The sequence below is a fragment of the Hippichthys cyanospilos genome, chromosome 8, assembly GCF_059441005.1.
Source record: "Hippichthys cyanospilos isolate Australia breed blue-spotted pipefish chromosome 8, RoL_Hcya_1.0, whole genome shotgun sequence".
NCBI lineage: Eukaryota > Metazoa > Chordata > Actinopteri > Syngnathiformes > Syngnathidae > Hippichthys > Hippichthys cyanospilos.
The window spans coordinates 17,434,712-17,451,063 of NC_142376.1; the positions used below are offsets into that span (position 1 = coordinate 17,434,712).

General features: G+C 37.1%; 1 protein-coding gene across 1 annotated transcript in view; it reads left to right on the forward strand.

Moving 5' to 3' along the window:
- eys (EGF-like photoreceptor maintenance factor) overlaps positions 1-16,352 on the forward strand; it is a 206,135-nt gene that overhangs the window by 50,399 nt on the left and 139,384 nt on the right. Inside the window, exons 13-21 of the mRNA XM_088421408.1 lie at positions 553-675; positions 2,183-2,296; positions 4,150-4,272; positions 5,994-6,104; positions 6,493-6,726; positions 6,986-7,108; positions 7,193-7,306; positions 12,939-13,052; positions 14,964-15,077. Of these exons, the coding sequence (XP_088277534.1) occupies positions 553-675; positions 2,183-2,296; positions 4,150-4,272; positions 5,994-6,104; positions 6,493-6,726; positions 6,986-7,108; positions 7,193-7,306; positions 12,939-13,052; positions 14,964-15,077 (1,170 nt within the window). The remainder of the gene's footprint in view (positions 1-552; positions 676-2,182; positions 2,297-4,149; positions 4,273-5,993; positions 6,105-6,492; positions 6,727-6,985; positions 7,109-7,192; positions 7,307-12,938; positions 13,053-14,963; positions 15,078-16,352) is intronic.

The window sequence follows — 16,352 nt, forward strand, 5'->3', positions numbered from 1 at the left end:
ATTGGAAAATGCATTGCGATATTACTGTCAGAAAAGTGCACTATCGTATGTTTTTATGATTGGAAAAACACAAATTTATGTGGCATGATCATTATATCAGATTTAGGTATTTAGAATTTCAATAGTTTGGTGAAACTGAAACCAAAATGCAGTAGGTGATACAGTCTATGTATTACCCTTTCAAATTTCAGTAATTCTTAATTCGGACAAACACATGTAATATCTAACCCCATGGGCCAGGTGTTTTATTTACAACAATAGATGTTGGCATTGGTTTCTATCAGTGGCATGCAGATGTCCATATTGTGCTGTAAATGCAAGTGATCTTGATCAGTGAGTTGGGTCATTGTCAATGAGATGCTCAATTAACATACTGCATACAAAGCAGCTATATTGCAAGGGAAAAATCAATATGCATGAATTTGCTAAAAGGTGGCTTTAAGGATTAAAAAAAAAAAAAATCACACACAGATCCACAAAAATAAATTGATGTGTTGCACATTTTTTTCCCTTTCTCCCGGAATTGAATTGTTAACATTACTGTCATTACAGGGTACAAGGGCAAAGACTGCTCCATAGATATTGACCTTTGCTCGTTCGGGATGTGCACTGAACATACAGTGTTGTGTACGGAAACAAAGGATGGGCAAAATGTGTCTTGCTTATGTGAAAGAGGTATGCAAAACCCTTTAAAGGTAAGGCACTTAGAACGTAAAATTGAAGTTATTTATATCAATATATATATTTTTTTTCCACTGTTTTTTGTGCAACTTAACTTTAAAATATGTCAATGGTATGAATGTCATAGCCTCTTAATGAGCTTGCAGGTATAGTCTGTAAATAAGTAAAAGTAAGCATGCCATATTGTATAATTTCAGTGCCAATTAGCACAAATTAATGCTTAGAGGACTCATGTGTGCATGCGGCATGACAGAAAGCCATTATCATACTGTGCATCCATGAACACTATACTTATTCAAAGCCTGGAATTAAGTATAATTGCTTGCTTATCAAAAGCTCGTATTTCAGCCTTCTGTACACTGTTTAGTTGAAGTCCATGTAACCAAATCAATAACTGCGCGGCTTCATTACTCCTGTTTCACGTATGCTGGGCATATGTCAAAATGAAGGAGTGTGAGTGATTTCTTATGTAAATGAAAGCAACTTGCTGCAAGCTGCTGTGTCACATCCCCTTCTCAAGGGCACACTAAGATTTTGCCTTGCCTTAGATGTTTCAGGTGGGTGAGTTTGGCATCCATATTATCTCATGCTTGCCAGCTTAATTTGTAGTTCAACACATTTGTCATATCCTCTACTGTAGACTGTCATGTTTTTGACTCATGTTCTTAGATTGAATAATTTTAATGAGATTATGAGACCATGTTGAAGGATGAATTAAAGTAATAATGCAAGGCTATCTTCTTCATCGGCCTGAAAACGTTTGATGCTTTTAAATGACTGCCAAATGGTGGAATATTGTGACTGCAACACAAACTACATCAACAATATACAACACAGTCAGTACACATCAGTATAGAACATAATGCAATATCTGTGTCTGTACGTCCCAAAGTGGACTTAAAACTGAACATACAATTCTTGTGTTCATTTTGGGAAAGACCAACTACTTTTCTAGGCTTTATACCAGGAAAATGGAAGGTTGGATGCGTACCTTTCTACAGTTTTGTTTCTTTCTCCCACATGGTAATGTACAAAAGAATATTCTTACTCTAGAGTTACAAAATGGGTACAGGAAGACGACTGAGAAAATGTAAACAGGCATGTGCTCTCTCTTCTACAAGGTGTGTAGCCTATACACACACAGAGCCACACACATGCACATACACAACCTGACATGTTTCTCTTTAATTGGCTATGTGTGTGTGTGGAAGAGTTTACATACATGCCTTCATGCATGTTATTTGTTTCATGTGGTTCTGCTTCTGCATAGATCGACTTTGACCTTAAAATCACTGGATCAGCCTCGTTAAATGCGATAAATGACTTGCTCTTATTTAACATGATTTGAAAATCTTGTGAGCCAAACGCAAGCAGGTGTGTGTGTGTGTGCCTGGCAGTCTTTTGGAATCAATGCAGGAATTTAAAGTGAAAATAAAACGTTATCAGTGAAATAAAACTATTCTCCTATAACCTACTTTCTTTCGGTTTTGACACGTTGCAGGCTTTGGAGGGTCATTGTGCGAAGTCAATCTCAACGAGTGTGAGTCGAAGCCTTGCCAAAATAATGGTGTTTGTGTGGATGGCACTGACCTGTATCGCTGCTTCTGCTCAGAGGGTAACGTCAAATGCAACTAGAAATATATAGTTGTATATGACCACAATGTATCGCGATAGACATCCTCCATTAGTTTATATAACATACACTGCCTACGTCAGTTATCTACTGTATTATCTACCTGACAGATGCAAGAAAATAACTTTGGATGCTCATTCCTGACATGGTTTATGATCACAGCACAGTACAGCGCGAGTGTACGTCCACGTCAAGTCAAGTTTATTTGTAAAGCACATTCAAATACAACCTCAAAGGGCTGACCGAAGTGCTGCACAAATTACTAAAATACAAAACAAGTTATTATGCACAAATATAATAGTAAAACAGTAATAAAATCGATATAAAGTAGAGTTAGCATAAAAAAGGGAGGTAAAACAGACAGACAGAGCCAAGATAAAGTGTGGATGGAAGAGGAGCGACATTCCAGATATGCCTGGCATCCACATTTTCTCTGAAAGCCTCGACTCAACATGGCAAATCCGTGACCTTGTTCAGAACACAAACTTGGAAAGTAATGGCATCACTGGTAGACCGTGAGCAAACTAACATACTGGAGAGCAGGAGCTTGTTCAAGTGATCAGGATCATTATCAGGCTTCCACAGAGCTTGCTAATAAACTGGTCATTTAAACAAGGTGTGATGTTAGAGGCATTGAAAACTACCTGTAAATGACTCTCAAGGAACCAGATATACTCTTGCTTGCCTTAGAATATTGTGTTTGTGACTCAAAAATGTAGGGTTTCCTCTCCACCACGTTTGCAATGATTATGATGATGATATTGTTAATGACGGCTGACTCAACTTGGCAATTATTTTCAATGACATGCTTTGCACATGCGGAGGTCTAGTATGCAATTGACTGCTTGCAAGGTTAACAAATATTTGGTTTACATTTCACATCATAGTAACTTGCCCCATTACGAATAGCATAAACACATCTCAAGTTTTTTCTCAATCATTTCCAGTCCAGATGGTCTTACCTAAGAGTCATAGTTCTGATTAAACCTGCATTACAGGTTAAGCTTGTTATGCATTCTTAATGAAGTCGGGATAATTGTCACATTTTATGGCTCGGAGAAAGGTGGAAATTGGTTCCATGGTCAGTTTGAGAAACGATGAAATGATGAGTATTTGACCTGCGCCGATAGTGCTGATGGCCCAACATTCGTCACGGCCTTCCTGTAGTTGCTGTGTGTGACGGTGGTAATGATAGTCATTTTGTAGCGTGACCATGCACTCCAATATATTTATGAGGGGATAATACGTCAGAATTGGCAGCACTCGTTTTCATGTCATGGCATTAACTGTTCAGTTTAGAAATTTGATTTTGTGCAAAAATATTAATCAAGTAGATCCATGCATAAAATTACTGTACAACATATTTGTGTCAGTCATAAACTAGAAACGTGTACTATCTATGCATTATTTATTACTATGTATAATACTATAAACCACACCGAATTATAAGATGTAGGTTGTAGGTTTAGGCAGAAAAATTATACATGGATTTTTTTTAATTTTTTGGTTTTTATTTAAAAACAAAAAAAACATTTTCAAACAGCTTGGTTAGCGTAAGCTCATGCCTAGAAAGGGTGGCTAGTAAAAACCCATAGATAAGCCGCACTGGACTATAAGGCGCAGCGTTCAAAGTGAAAGACAAAAGTAGCAGCTTATAGACTGAAATTTATGGGTATATGAATGATTATAATGTAAATACAAAAATAATATTATTGTTAGAGTAAAGAACATACCTATTTGACAAGCTGAAGGCAGTTCTAATTGGCATCGTTACAAGGTGTTTGCTAAGTTTACACACCATATTTGATACGATTTTTTTTTCCTTTTCATTCAAGGATTTGAAGGGTCGAACTGCGAAATCAATCATGATGAATGTGCCCATGGCTACTGCGTCAATAATTCCACATGTATTGACTTGGTTGCAGACTATGAGTGCATCTGTCTGTTGGGCTTTGCTGGTAAGTTATCTATGTCATCACTTTAATCACGGAGGCCTTAATGAATTTGATGACTCTGCAAAATGCCGAGTATTGTTTTATGATACACTAAAAAAATCCTCTTACACATTTGAATACACTGATTGCTATTTGTCTTTGTGTTTGATATCCATGTTACATTCATTTATTTTGACAGAATCTTCACATATATGTGTGTAGGTTTGCATTCATTGTCAAATTTCAGCAATGAAGTGCAATTAAGTTGGCCAGCATTTTTGGACATTTGCTAAATAGTCAAGCTCTTTTTTTCTTCTGTCACATCACTTAAGTTGCTTTTGCAATCACATCGCAGGGGTGGGCTACTGAAAATCAACATCAGGTTCAACCAGACATTTATTCTAAAGAGAAGACAAACACTTGCAGGCATATTTACCATTGGTTGTTGTAGAAAGAAAGCAGTCTCAAACTTACATGCTGCACTAAATATATGTTTTGTCTTAAGTCAGCTGGGATTGGTCCAGCTCTAGTGTGACCCAGAATGAAAAAAGTTGCATGGAAAATGAACAAACGCATACTTGAGTGATACAGTGTAGCCAAAATGTTCTGATGAAAAGAGCTTTTCATTGTACACTATATCGTCACGACATTAAAGGTTGTGAAAAAATGTTGATCAGCACTAACTAGGCAGTTTTATTCTTTATTTATATCCTGTAGGCCATTAAAGAAAATGTAGACTATGCCAAATAAGCAATGTTTATTTCTAGCTGTGAACAGATAATGTTAGAACTAATGAATGAAAAATGATAGCTCTGCTGTATTGTATACCCCATATAATGCTAGTTTATGATGATGATGAGTTATATAAAGCTGTTCATAATTGCATTGCCTGTGCAGTCTATTTCATGTAGTTGGTTTTGACTGCAACTTACTGAAACTCGAACAGTTATAAAGATGTATTTTACATTATCATATCACATCATTGTCAGCTTGGCCAAGCAGTATGTGACACCACACTCCTATGCGTTCTGTTCCAAAAGGTGCCAGATGGGATAGGGTCAGGATCAACTGAACAGTGTAGTCAAGAACTTAACGATATTTATAAAGCACTTTAAGATAGCCAATAAGCATACAAAGTGCTCTACATGGGGTGACATTAGTCATGCAAAAACAAACACTGAGAAAACAGTAATAAGTGAACACATATTAAAGCAATAAACAGAACAATAAATGCAAATAATATAAAGTAAAAATATAAAATAAAAAGAAAACAAATTACAGTATGATTTTCAAGTCCCATATTATGTTGAAAGCCAACAGAAATGTGTCTTCAGCTGAGTTTTAAAGTTGAACAGAAAGGCCACCAGAAATTGGTAGTCCGTCAGAAGCGATGGACTGTCCGTCGGCGCTGACGGACTACATGCAGTATTTTTCTGACTTTGGTGACCATCTTGGACTGCTCTGTCACGCTCACATAAAACCAGAAAATATTCATGTTCAGTGAAGCTTTCTGCGGCAGGGCTGTAGGCGTCAGATGACGATGGCGGTGACGTCACAGCCACACCGCCGGCATTTCAGAACCACTTTTCAGAAAATGCTTCGCCAGAGAAAAGTCAAATGGAAAAGTGAAAATCTATGGCCAAATGAGTTTCTTTCAGCGCAAAGTGGGGCTAATGGAAAAGTGGAAAGACAGTGAAGTGATTGTATTTGTATTCTCATCATACTTAAATCAAATTCCTTTCCAGGAAAAAATTGTTCAGTTGTTCTCTCAGAATGTATGGATGATGGTGATTGCAAAAATGGAGAAACTTGTTTCCATGACTTAACTGGCGGATTTCAATGCATTTGCCCTACAGGTATTTAAAATTGTGAAATTTAAATTACATTTGTTAATTGAACTTATTGTGTATATGCGTTGCCGGTTATTTCCTATTGATGCCTAAATATATCAGTTATTCATATGACAGTTATTCATTGCATATTAATTGTTACTGTGGATAGAAAACAACCGTAGCTGCTTTATGACAGCTGTTTAAAACAACAAATTTCCTGCAGGTTGTGTACAGCCAATGGAGTGAGACCTGCGGTCTTAGTGGCCAGGTCTTGGTTTGATAGTTAAGACAGTGTTGGAATATCAACAAACAAAAGCAATACAATCATGTGTGCCTGATATGCAAAATCATGTCTATGATCCAGTGTCTCACATCCATCACTCACTTGAATCCCACTTGTTTCTCCTATCAGGACACCGTGGCAGTGACTGCTCCTCATCTGTAAACCAATGTGTATCCAATCCCTGTGACCCCGACGGGACTCTCCGATGTGAAGGTCTTGCAAATACCTACATGTGTGTTTGTCAACATGGCTTCACCGGGCCACACTGCGAAACACTTATCAACCACTGTGTTGATGGTCTGTGCCAATATGGATCAACCTGCTTGGACCTTGGGAGAGGCTTCAAATGTCATTGTTTACCAGGTAGCTCCTGTATTCAGCAGGAACTTGTTTCAGTTGTGGCTTCACTTGAATGAATTATAATCATAGCAGAAATACTTCAGAGTTGATTGTTTCACTGGATGTGTAATCTCACAACATGCTTCAGCAATGACACAAAACACATTTGACGTGTACAGTATATGAGTGACATATATACGAGTCATTTATCAGGATGTGAGCTAACATCTAGAATGGCATCAATTCACTTGAGATTTCTAGAGACTTTGTTCTCTCTCCGCAGGTTTGACTGGTCGGTATTGTGAGCTGAACATTAGTGATTGTGAGAGTAAGCCATGTGGTGTCTTAAGTGTTTGTAAAGACACTGTCAGTGGCTACGTTTGCTTCTGTGCACCTGGGTTCATTGGTATGTAATCTCATCCTTTGTCAGTTTGTGTCAGTCTCTCTCTTTATTGATCACAGCAATGTGTCCTCGTTTTATGCTTCATAGGCGATAACTGTGAGATAGAAGTAAATGAATGTCACAGCCAACCTTGTAAAAATGGCGGTTCCTGTATTGATGGCGTCGCTTCTTTCAGTTGCCTGTGTCTTCTTGGATTCAGAGGTAGCACCAGTGGCGACTAGGCATGGGTCAATAACCGAGTTGATTGATTACCGTGGTATTAAAAAGTCAAGGTTTCAATAACCACTATGATTGCGTATAACCAGTAAGTTTTTTTACATAATCCAACAAAGGTGCCGTTTAAACAAAGCAGAATATGATTGGCTGCTTGCGGATTCAACTCAAAAAGCCGCCTCTTTGAAAATAATAGTTCTTTTTATTTATTTATATTTTTTTACGTACTTGGTATGTGTGGGGGTATAGAGGGAGATATTTGGGCAACTTTGTTGCGAGATATACTATTCATACTTTATCTACCGGGAGGAGTGAGTGTGTGCCCTCTTATGCTGCTGTACCATCGCACAATATGACACAATTTAGTGCAAGGCAAAAAGGTTTTTTTTTTTTTTTTTTTTTTTTTTTTTGTCCCTACCTGTGTTTACTCTAATGACTTACACTGAAGTGAACCAGTCAGGGATACACAGTCCACTCCAGTCCCAACCACATTTCCAAAAGTTCATCAGTTAGGGTGGAGCGGCACTTGGACTTAATGATCTTCATGTGGGAAAAGGCTTATTCACATAAGTGAAGCCCAATATATGCATTCAAAAAGGTAGCACATTTCCTCATGTTGGAGTACTTCAGCTCTGTGAGTAAGTATCGAAACTGTCCTTGAGCTCTGGACTTCACCCCAATCTCAATTTGTAATGTAAAAATGTAATCTTCCACTTCAGAAGAGTTCAGGTGAAACAGTGTTGTAATTTTTGATGTGTTTGAATCTATGTCACCATCTCTCGGAAAAGGATTGCACATGAATGTTATGACTGGCTCTTGCAAAGAAAAGTCTTGAAAGCGTTTGTCAAATGAAAGGCAATAGCCTGTCAGCTCTGTGTAGCGCGTACTTTCAAGGTTTACCCAGGCCTTCCTTTGCATCTCGAGCTGTGACACCAAGTTCTGGAATTTTGACAAATCATGACCTGCAGCTTTGAAGAGAGATGTTGCATCTTAGGTTTGAAAGCATTAATTGAGCTCATCATATTGATCACTGTTTTGTATTTTCCTTGCAGCTCCTAATTAAGATAGTTCAATATGCTTGGGAGATTAGATCAAAAGGCTAGAAACAACAGCCTCTGACTGTCATTTTGTTGCATTCTGCATACCCACCAACACGGAAAACCTCCTTAATCTCCGGGCAGAGCTCACGAAATCTTTGTCGGAATTTCCCTTGACTAACCTCGCAATCAGCCATCTCTGGGTGTGCACGTCTTTGAGGAGATCTGGCTCGGATAGAACAGGTGATCTCTGTCGCCATGTCCGTGATCGCCTTCATGTTGACCATTTTAGTACTTAGTGTGTGTTGGTGGATTTTACAGTGGTGATTTAGAAAGTCTGGGAAAGCATCATCCTCCTTGCACCTTGTCATAAATCCATTCACTTGGCCAAACATTGCAGTTGTTCCATCCGTGGTCATAGACACCAATTTGTGCATGGCGAGCCAGTTTTTGCCAATAAAAGCTTTGGATGATTGAACTATGTCCCCTCCCTGAGTCTGTTCTTTCACGGGGAGTACTTTAGTAGCGATAACACTTAACAGCATCCGAATATAAATGCACATTTGTGCTGTGTCACTCAAGTCGATGGATTCATCCAGTTGCAACGAAAAACACTCACAGTCTCCGATGTCGTGCCATTACTGCTTGGTTATGTTCTTTGCCATGGCTTCACAACATTGTGTTGCTGTGCTTCGTGACAACCGTGGAGCTTGAATTGATGATACAATTTCTGCCTTATTTTACAAGTTTTCAGCTGCTTCAAGGAATGCTTCTTTTAGCATTTCTCTTTCTTGGAACGAGTTGTTCTTAACGATTATGTCACTCACTCTGAACGATGCTTCAGTGGCAGCTTTAGTCTTTGACTAATGCTGCAAGAAACACAACATCTTGCTTTTCAGTTTCTTCACTCTCCTTCATCACAGCTCGTTCTTTAGCGGGTTGTTTTCCTTGAACAGTCCTGAAATGGCACCCCGTGTTTCCCTTCTTTGGTAACGCAATGGTAGACTGGCAGATGAGGAATACGCATTTTGAATATGCCATCACAAAAAAAAAATAGGCCTTAATTTTAGGTTTCTTTCTTTAACTGGATCCTGTTTTGCCACTAATTTTATACAATGTCGTTTAATGAGAAAATAGGTTTAAACTTGTGGTAATATGCTAGCTGATTAGCTTGCTTGGATGATGCACTTTGTGCTGTTGCAATTTGCTGGGCCAATTTTTTGAAACAAGGAGCCAAGCTAATTCCAACTCATCGACTGGCTGGCCAGTATGTCCATCAAGCAAAAACGGACATTGGTTTCTTTCTTTTTTTTTTTTTTTCCCCATGTCATTCGGTCCAATAACCATGATTATCGACTTCAATACATTGCTGATTGACCTGTGGACTGCGGTCGACACATTGACCCCCCATCTCAAATTCCTTTGGACCTAAGCAGCTTGCCGGAGGACATGACATATAAATAAATACGCTAAATTTTGATGATGTCACCTACTTCCGGGAGATTGGATGAAGCTTTACCAATGACATTCAAATTATGTGTCCTTTTTCAATCATACAAAATGTTTCTCGAGATGGAATTTAGTCAAATTGTATCAAAAACACATTTTTGCTCAAGCTAGTCAAACACACTTGCTATCTGTATGATTTTAAGAGGTACAAGTGATATAAATATAGCATCATTATTTTAAAGTTTTTTTTTTCAAATTCTAGTGTGCCTCACAGCCAACATTCATGGAAGTGCGGTGCACTTCGGTGTTCCGGTGCTATTGCTTTCAGAATTGAAAGATGACAATCTGTCTTTTTTGTAAGGTGGCGAACACTATTTTTTGTTTGTTTGTTTTGTATCACATTTGCATGCATTGATGATAAGTAGGAGGTCTTTTACAAGCTCACCAGTGACAGGGCACTGTGACTTGCTAAGAACAATTAAAAAACAAGAAGAATGTTATTATACCTATATTTACTTATTTATTTGTTAATTTATTTGTACTGAACATGGTACACATTTCATATTGCACCAAATATCCAATATCTTGTTAAAATAGTATAGATTGTTTTCAATGAAAAAAAAAAAAAAAGATTAGAGCAGTAATTGTAATACCGTGATATTTTTGCTCAAGGTTATCGTATCTTTAGAGTTTGATACGGACCCATGCCTAGTGGCGACTTGAGTATTCTCCTGGGATAAACTCTATATTTTGTGTGTGTGTGTGTGTGTGTTTTGTATATGTATGTAATGAATGTATATCTTTACTATTATGATGCTATACACAATGCAAACCCTTTCTTCTTAATTTCAGAAATGAGCGCCAAAACAAAATCTTATCATAAGAATAAATGTAAACATATAATTTCTCATCACCATTTTTGTTTTCACAAAAAGGTTCACACTATCAGTCATTGTAAGCACAATGCAACAGAATTCAGCTGTATAGGTTGCAATCATGTCACCAAGATGATATTTCAATGGCACTCATGAACAAGACTGTAATATGGAGTATAGCCCACAATGTTTTCAGATGATCTAATTCATTTGATTGTGCCACTTAAACCACTTTACATCTTCAGCTTTTATACTCAAATTGAGAGGCATTTCTACCCATTTATACTTTTAATTTACCCGCATATGTATGCTGATTGTTAATGATTGATTCATTCACTACTCTAACTATATCTCCTGTAGTACCTGCCGACTCAGGGCTTTTGTGTTGATATTTCTAGATTCACAGAATATTGTGTTCTCACAATATACGCACTGAACTTATTTAAAAGAAAGAGTAGACATTCTTCTTGCGACAGAAAATCCTGTGTTTGTTTCGGCAAAAAGGCAGGATTTGGAGGAAAAAGTGGAAAAACACTGTATGCCGGGGCCGAGGGGGCTTCAATCCTGGTCCTTGAGGCGTTGGTCTCCTGGATGTTTTGTATGAACCCTGGCTGCAACATTAAATGATCAGACAATCAACAGGTCTGCAGAAGCTGGATAACTAACATGATCATTTGAACAAGGTGTCTTGTAGGACAGAGACGTATGAAATATACATGACATGATCCTTTACCAGGATTGAAGACTCCTCCCATCACAGATAAAAATGGATGTGTATCATGAGGAAGGGTGTGTCGTAAAATTGTGCACAACACAACATGTAAGTGAGTCGCCGTAGTGACCTCTCACCGAGAAAAGCCAAAAGGTATTGCTACTTCTACTTCTACTACTAAAAAATTATACATTGCATTGAATGTTTCTACTAAAATCCCCCAAATACAATGCTTTCCAAATACAATGGTACTCTTTTGTTTGATAAACCTGGCCATATGAGTGAAAACTGAGCTGACTCCAAGGGCACATCAGTCATCCTTGGGCATGGCAAACACTGTCAGTAAATTCCACAATAACTGACGCCATCAGTATTCAACTTAAGTTTTGACAAGTTGACCTACACCAACTGTAAAAAAAAAAGAAAAAAAGGTGATCTATTAAACCGTCTGTAAATTAACCAGTAAAATTTAATTGCCTGCTGATGATTCCAGCGTCGGAAAGTCACAGCACAATAATTGTCCTTATGGTTTCACATTTCATGAACTAAAGTCCGCAGTGAGATTTCCTCCTGGACCGAAATGAGTCAATCAACCATTTCAATGACGTCGTACTCCCTGTCGCTAATGGGCCACATAATCTCTTAATGGGATGAAGAAGAGGTCACTTAGTGGGCTTTCGGACAAGAAGTGTTTTGACGTGTAAACTAAGAAGTTGTAATTTCTTATTGGCTGTTAAGACTGGCATGCCATCATTCTTTTCAATGTGACCTTAAGACTGTGACATAATCATAAAATCTAGCCTGTGTGACAAGTTGGAGATAGAACACGTTACCAAACATTATTAGACGCAGTACATGTTTTTGCATGCATCACTTTAGCAGACAGGCAGTGATGCTAAAAGGTGCTAAACACCTGTTTAGATCACCCCGTCAAGCAACTTTGCTAATTTTTATTTATTTTTTTTTTTTAACTAGGCATTACATGGTACTAAGCATTATACCCACTAACACAATAACAAATGTCCATGATTGAAAGTGGCTGAAAAATATTTGATGAAGCAGCTACACCAATTAAGCGATTCATTACCTCAAACCTGTCAGGCAAAGTGAGTCAAATCCTGCAAATTACTTAAAAAAATCAAGTTAGATCTTACCGATCACTGTCGTTTGAGCTCACACTAATGTAATATTGCATCTATCTTATTCTTACTCATGTAAATATATAATTTAATACATTTATTTCAGAAAAAAAGCTTCATTTAAAATTTTGCATCAACTTTCAGAAAAAAAAAATAGGAAACACAATATATCGTACTTCCACCATATATCTCTCAAGTTAACATTCATAATCTATTACTTGAAACCAATTACTGTGAAGAGGGGATTCTAGGTGCAACCAACCTTCACATTTAATATTCCATGCTGCATCTCAGAGCTTAAGTATGCTTAACGCCAACTTATATTAATCAGAGATGGAGGCCTGTGAAAATGAGTATGGATCTTAGAATAAGGCCGCTTTTCAATTCTCATAAATGTCATTCTCTCAGGCAGCTACTGTGAAGCCAGCGTAGACGAGTGCACATCATCTCCCTGCTTGAACGGCGGCACTTGTGTTAAACACATTCATGGCTATGAGTGTGTGTGTGTCGCCGGCTTTACAGGTTTGTAAAAGCATGCTTTGGTTTTTGACAGGGTACGCTTTGGCAAGATCAATACATACTTTAATTGAGTAAATGTTTGGTTGAATTGTACTGCACAAATAACTTCATATGCTCATCAAACTTCACATGCATCAAACACCACACACCTAAAAACAAAATAAAATCTTCAAGGACAATAAACATCAAGTGAGCATGTATAAGTCACTTGTCGGTGTATAATTACTTTCCTACATGTTGTGCTGTGGTACTGTTTGTGAAAAAGAACAAAGATGAATGATAAATCACAGAAATATTTTCCAGTGTCCCAAGGAAGAATTAATGCACAGGTGTCAAACTGTGCCCTCAAACTGTCACCCTCGAGGGACGGTGTCCTGCATATTTCAAGGTTTCTCTCTTCAACACACCTGGTGCAAATGATTAGCTCATCAGCAAGCGCAGCAGGAAATTGAAAATCATTCTAATCATTTGAATCAGGTATTTTTGAGAGAGAAACATTGAATGCATGTTGGGATATCAGACCTCGGGGACTAGAGTTTGAGAACTTGGGTTTACAGTAAAGCTTGGAAGAAAATGTGGATATCTTCTGCTTTTTAACTTAGTGAAATAACATATTCTTCAGATTCTCGTCCTCTTTGAGTTGAAATAATTTCTATTTGATAAATCTGTGTATTTATCACATAATAAATAACTACAGTAAAACTCCTGTACAATGAAACCTGCATGTGCAAAAAATAAATCCCCCGTTGTGAAAAAAAAAATCCATGCATTGAAGCCTTTCCCTTTGTCTTACTCCCTCATACATTTAAAAAAAAAAACATTTTGCATTTACTAAATGTTTGTTTCTGCATTTGTTTTGCACTGAAATTTACTATGGCGATAACAAGCTTGCAGCAAAAATCTTGGTTTATACGTAACGCGCCGGCACGCGTTTTGCACCACCCTTTTTCTTACTCCCTCATACAATTAAAAAAAAAAAACATTTTGCATAATACAAAATGTTTGTTTCTGCATTTGTTTTGCACTGAAATTTAATATGGCGATAACAAGCTTGCAGCAAAAATCTAGCTTGGTTGATATGTAACGCGCCGGCACGCGTTTTGCACCACTTTAGACTCCGAGTGGCTTTTCCCCCCGCAGTCAGATAATTTTCTCCAATACTCTGGGTGGCGGTAAATGGACTCTACAGTATACAAAGAACACTACTCTTTAACAGAGGTCGAGAATCCCATGGGAATAAAACAATCTAAATTCTTCCAAGCTTTTATTAAACAGACTCCTCATCTCTACCAAACGTGGTGCTCGCCAGGAGTTCTTTACAGTATTTTGATCACAGAATTCCTTTCCAGACGAATCATCGATTTTTTTTTAATTTAATTTTATTTTTTTACTGGCGAATAAGCAATAGTTCGTGTGCCAAATTGTCCGCTCGTAAAGAAATTTTGGAAGACACGCATTGCTGAAAATCTGTTCCGTGTGGAGGGCGTAAGTGTACATGTCAAGCTTAAACCAAGCTTAGCACTTAAAGACAGGATAAAAGTAATAAATATGAAAGAATGATGAAGCAAAGTGAAAGACATTATGCAAGAAATTGATGTAAATATGAAAATGAATGTTTCTCATTTCTTATACATTTGGCAATTTCTTTTTTTTTTTAAATGTTGGATGGTTTTGTATTTAACTTCAGTCAGATTGTAGGCTGCACAACATATTATTTTATGTTCACGAGTTCTACTGTTGTTCACTAAACACTTAGCATGATTGTATTTTGTATTATGTATAGTATCCAGTACAACTATATATATATATATATATATATATATATATATATATATATATATATATATATATATATATATATATGTGTGTGTGTGTGTGTGTGTGTGTAATTTTTATGTTTTTTTTTTTTTCAAGGAACCAATTGTGAACTTGACATTGATGAGTGTGCTTCATCACCCTGCAAGAATGGAGCCACATGCATTGACCAACATGATAATTACTTCTGCCAGTGTCTGGCTCCTTTTAAAGGTAATGGGGGCATTGGGGAATGAGGACCAAAACAAACAAGAAAAAAAAGTTAATTAACTTTGCGTACTATTATTTTTACCTGTCTTAACTTTTTTTAACATATCAACAAAATGAGTAAAACAGATGTCAAAGTCTAAATACTTGATATATGGGGACTTACACTTGCTCAACAAAATGTGTAGTAAGTGTCATGGTATGTTGATATGATTGCATAAATAATGCTGGTGCATTAGGCTAATGTATTCTGATTAAAGTAGGTCAAGCATTAAATAGATTATAAAGAGCAATGAGGCTAAACTGTTATCAAAAAATCAGGTATGCCTGTTGCAACTGTTCATTCAGTTTTATTTGTTCATTTCCTTTTAATTTTTATTACCGACCATTGTCAAAGTGACCATTTAAGCTATAATATTTGAAATATATGACAGCTGTATTGACTATCACTATCAGTAATGTGCTAGCGTAGAAAGCTAGCAAACAATTCATGACTATAAAATGACCGTAATTTCAGAATCATTTAATCAAATGGTCAACACAATTGGTCCTACCCTCTGAACGTTTTATCTTCAACTAATGTTATCAAGTTCAACCAAATCCATTATTGTGGCTTGTCCTAATTTAAAATGACTAGATCGATGCTTCTTCTCAAAGATTTAAAATGGCCATAATACTGAATTTAAAAATGAATTAAAATACATTTGGAATTATAGATGAAGCAACTTTATTTAGACAGTGGATAATTACCAGTTCAACATTTGAAAGCTTAGAAAAAAAATAAAAAACAAAAGACATTTCTACTTTGTTTATAGCACAAGTAAAAAAAATAAAAGGCTTCAAAATTGCTTTGAGGAAAATGCTTTATAAGCGCTCAGTCATAGAGGCATGAGGGACAATCAGTGTACTTTCTAACCTTTGGGAAACTTGTTCTGGACCCGAGTGTTGATTCTGTGACTATTTTAGTGTCTTTGGGTCGATGCATTCTTTTCTCTCGATGACAAGTGCCGCCAAGGTTACATGCATTACTTTGCTCCACCTTGCCTCATTTCCTGTAAATTTGATGTCAAAGACATAACTTGTATATGAGCAGAAATGAGTGATTTAACTGTAGTATTGTCAAACTCCAAGGTTTATTATTGTTTTCTTCACAATTGTTTCAATGTCTGCCGCGCCTCCACGATTACAGTAATGGTGGTGAAACACAAGAAGTTGAAGAAGAATCTTCACCTGATAAAGTATGATGTGAATAAGTACTGCTCATGCACAAAACCACAGACT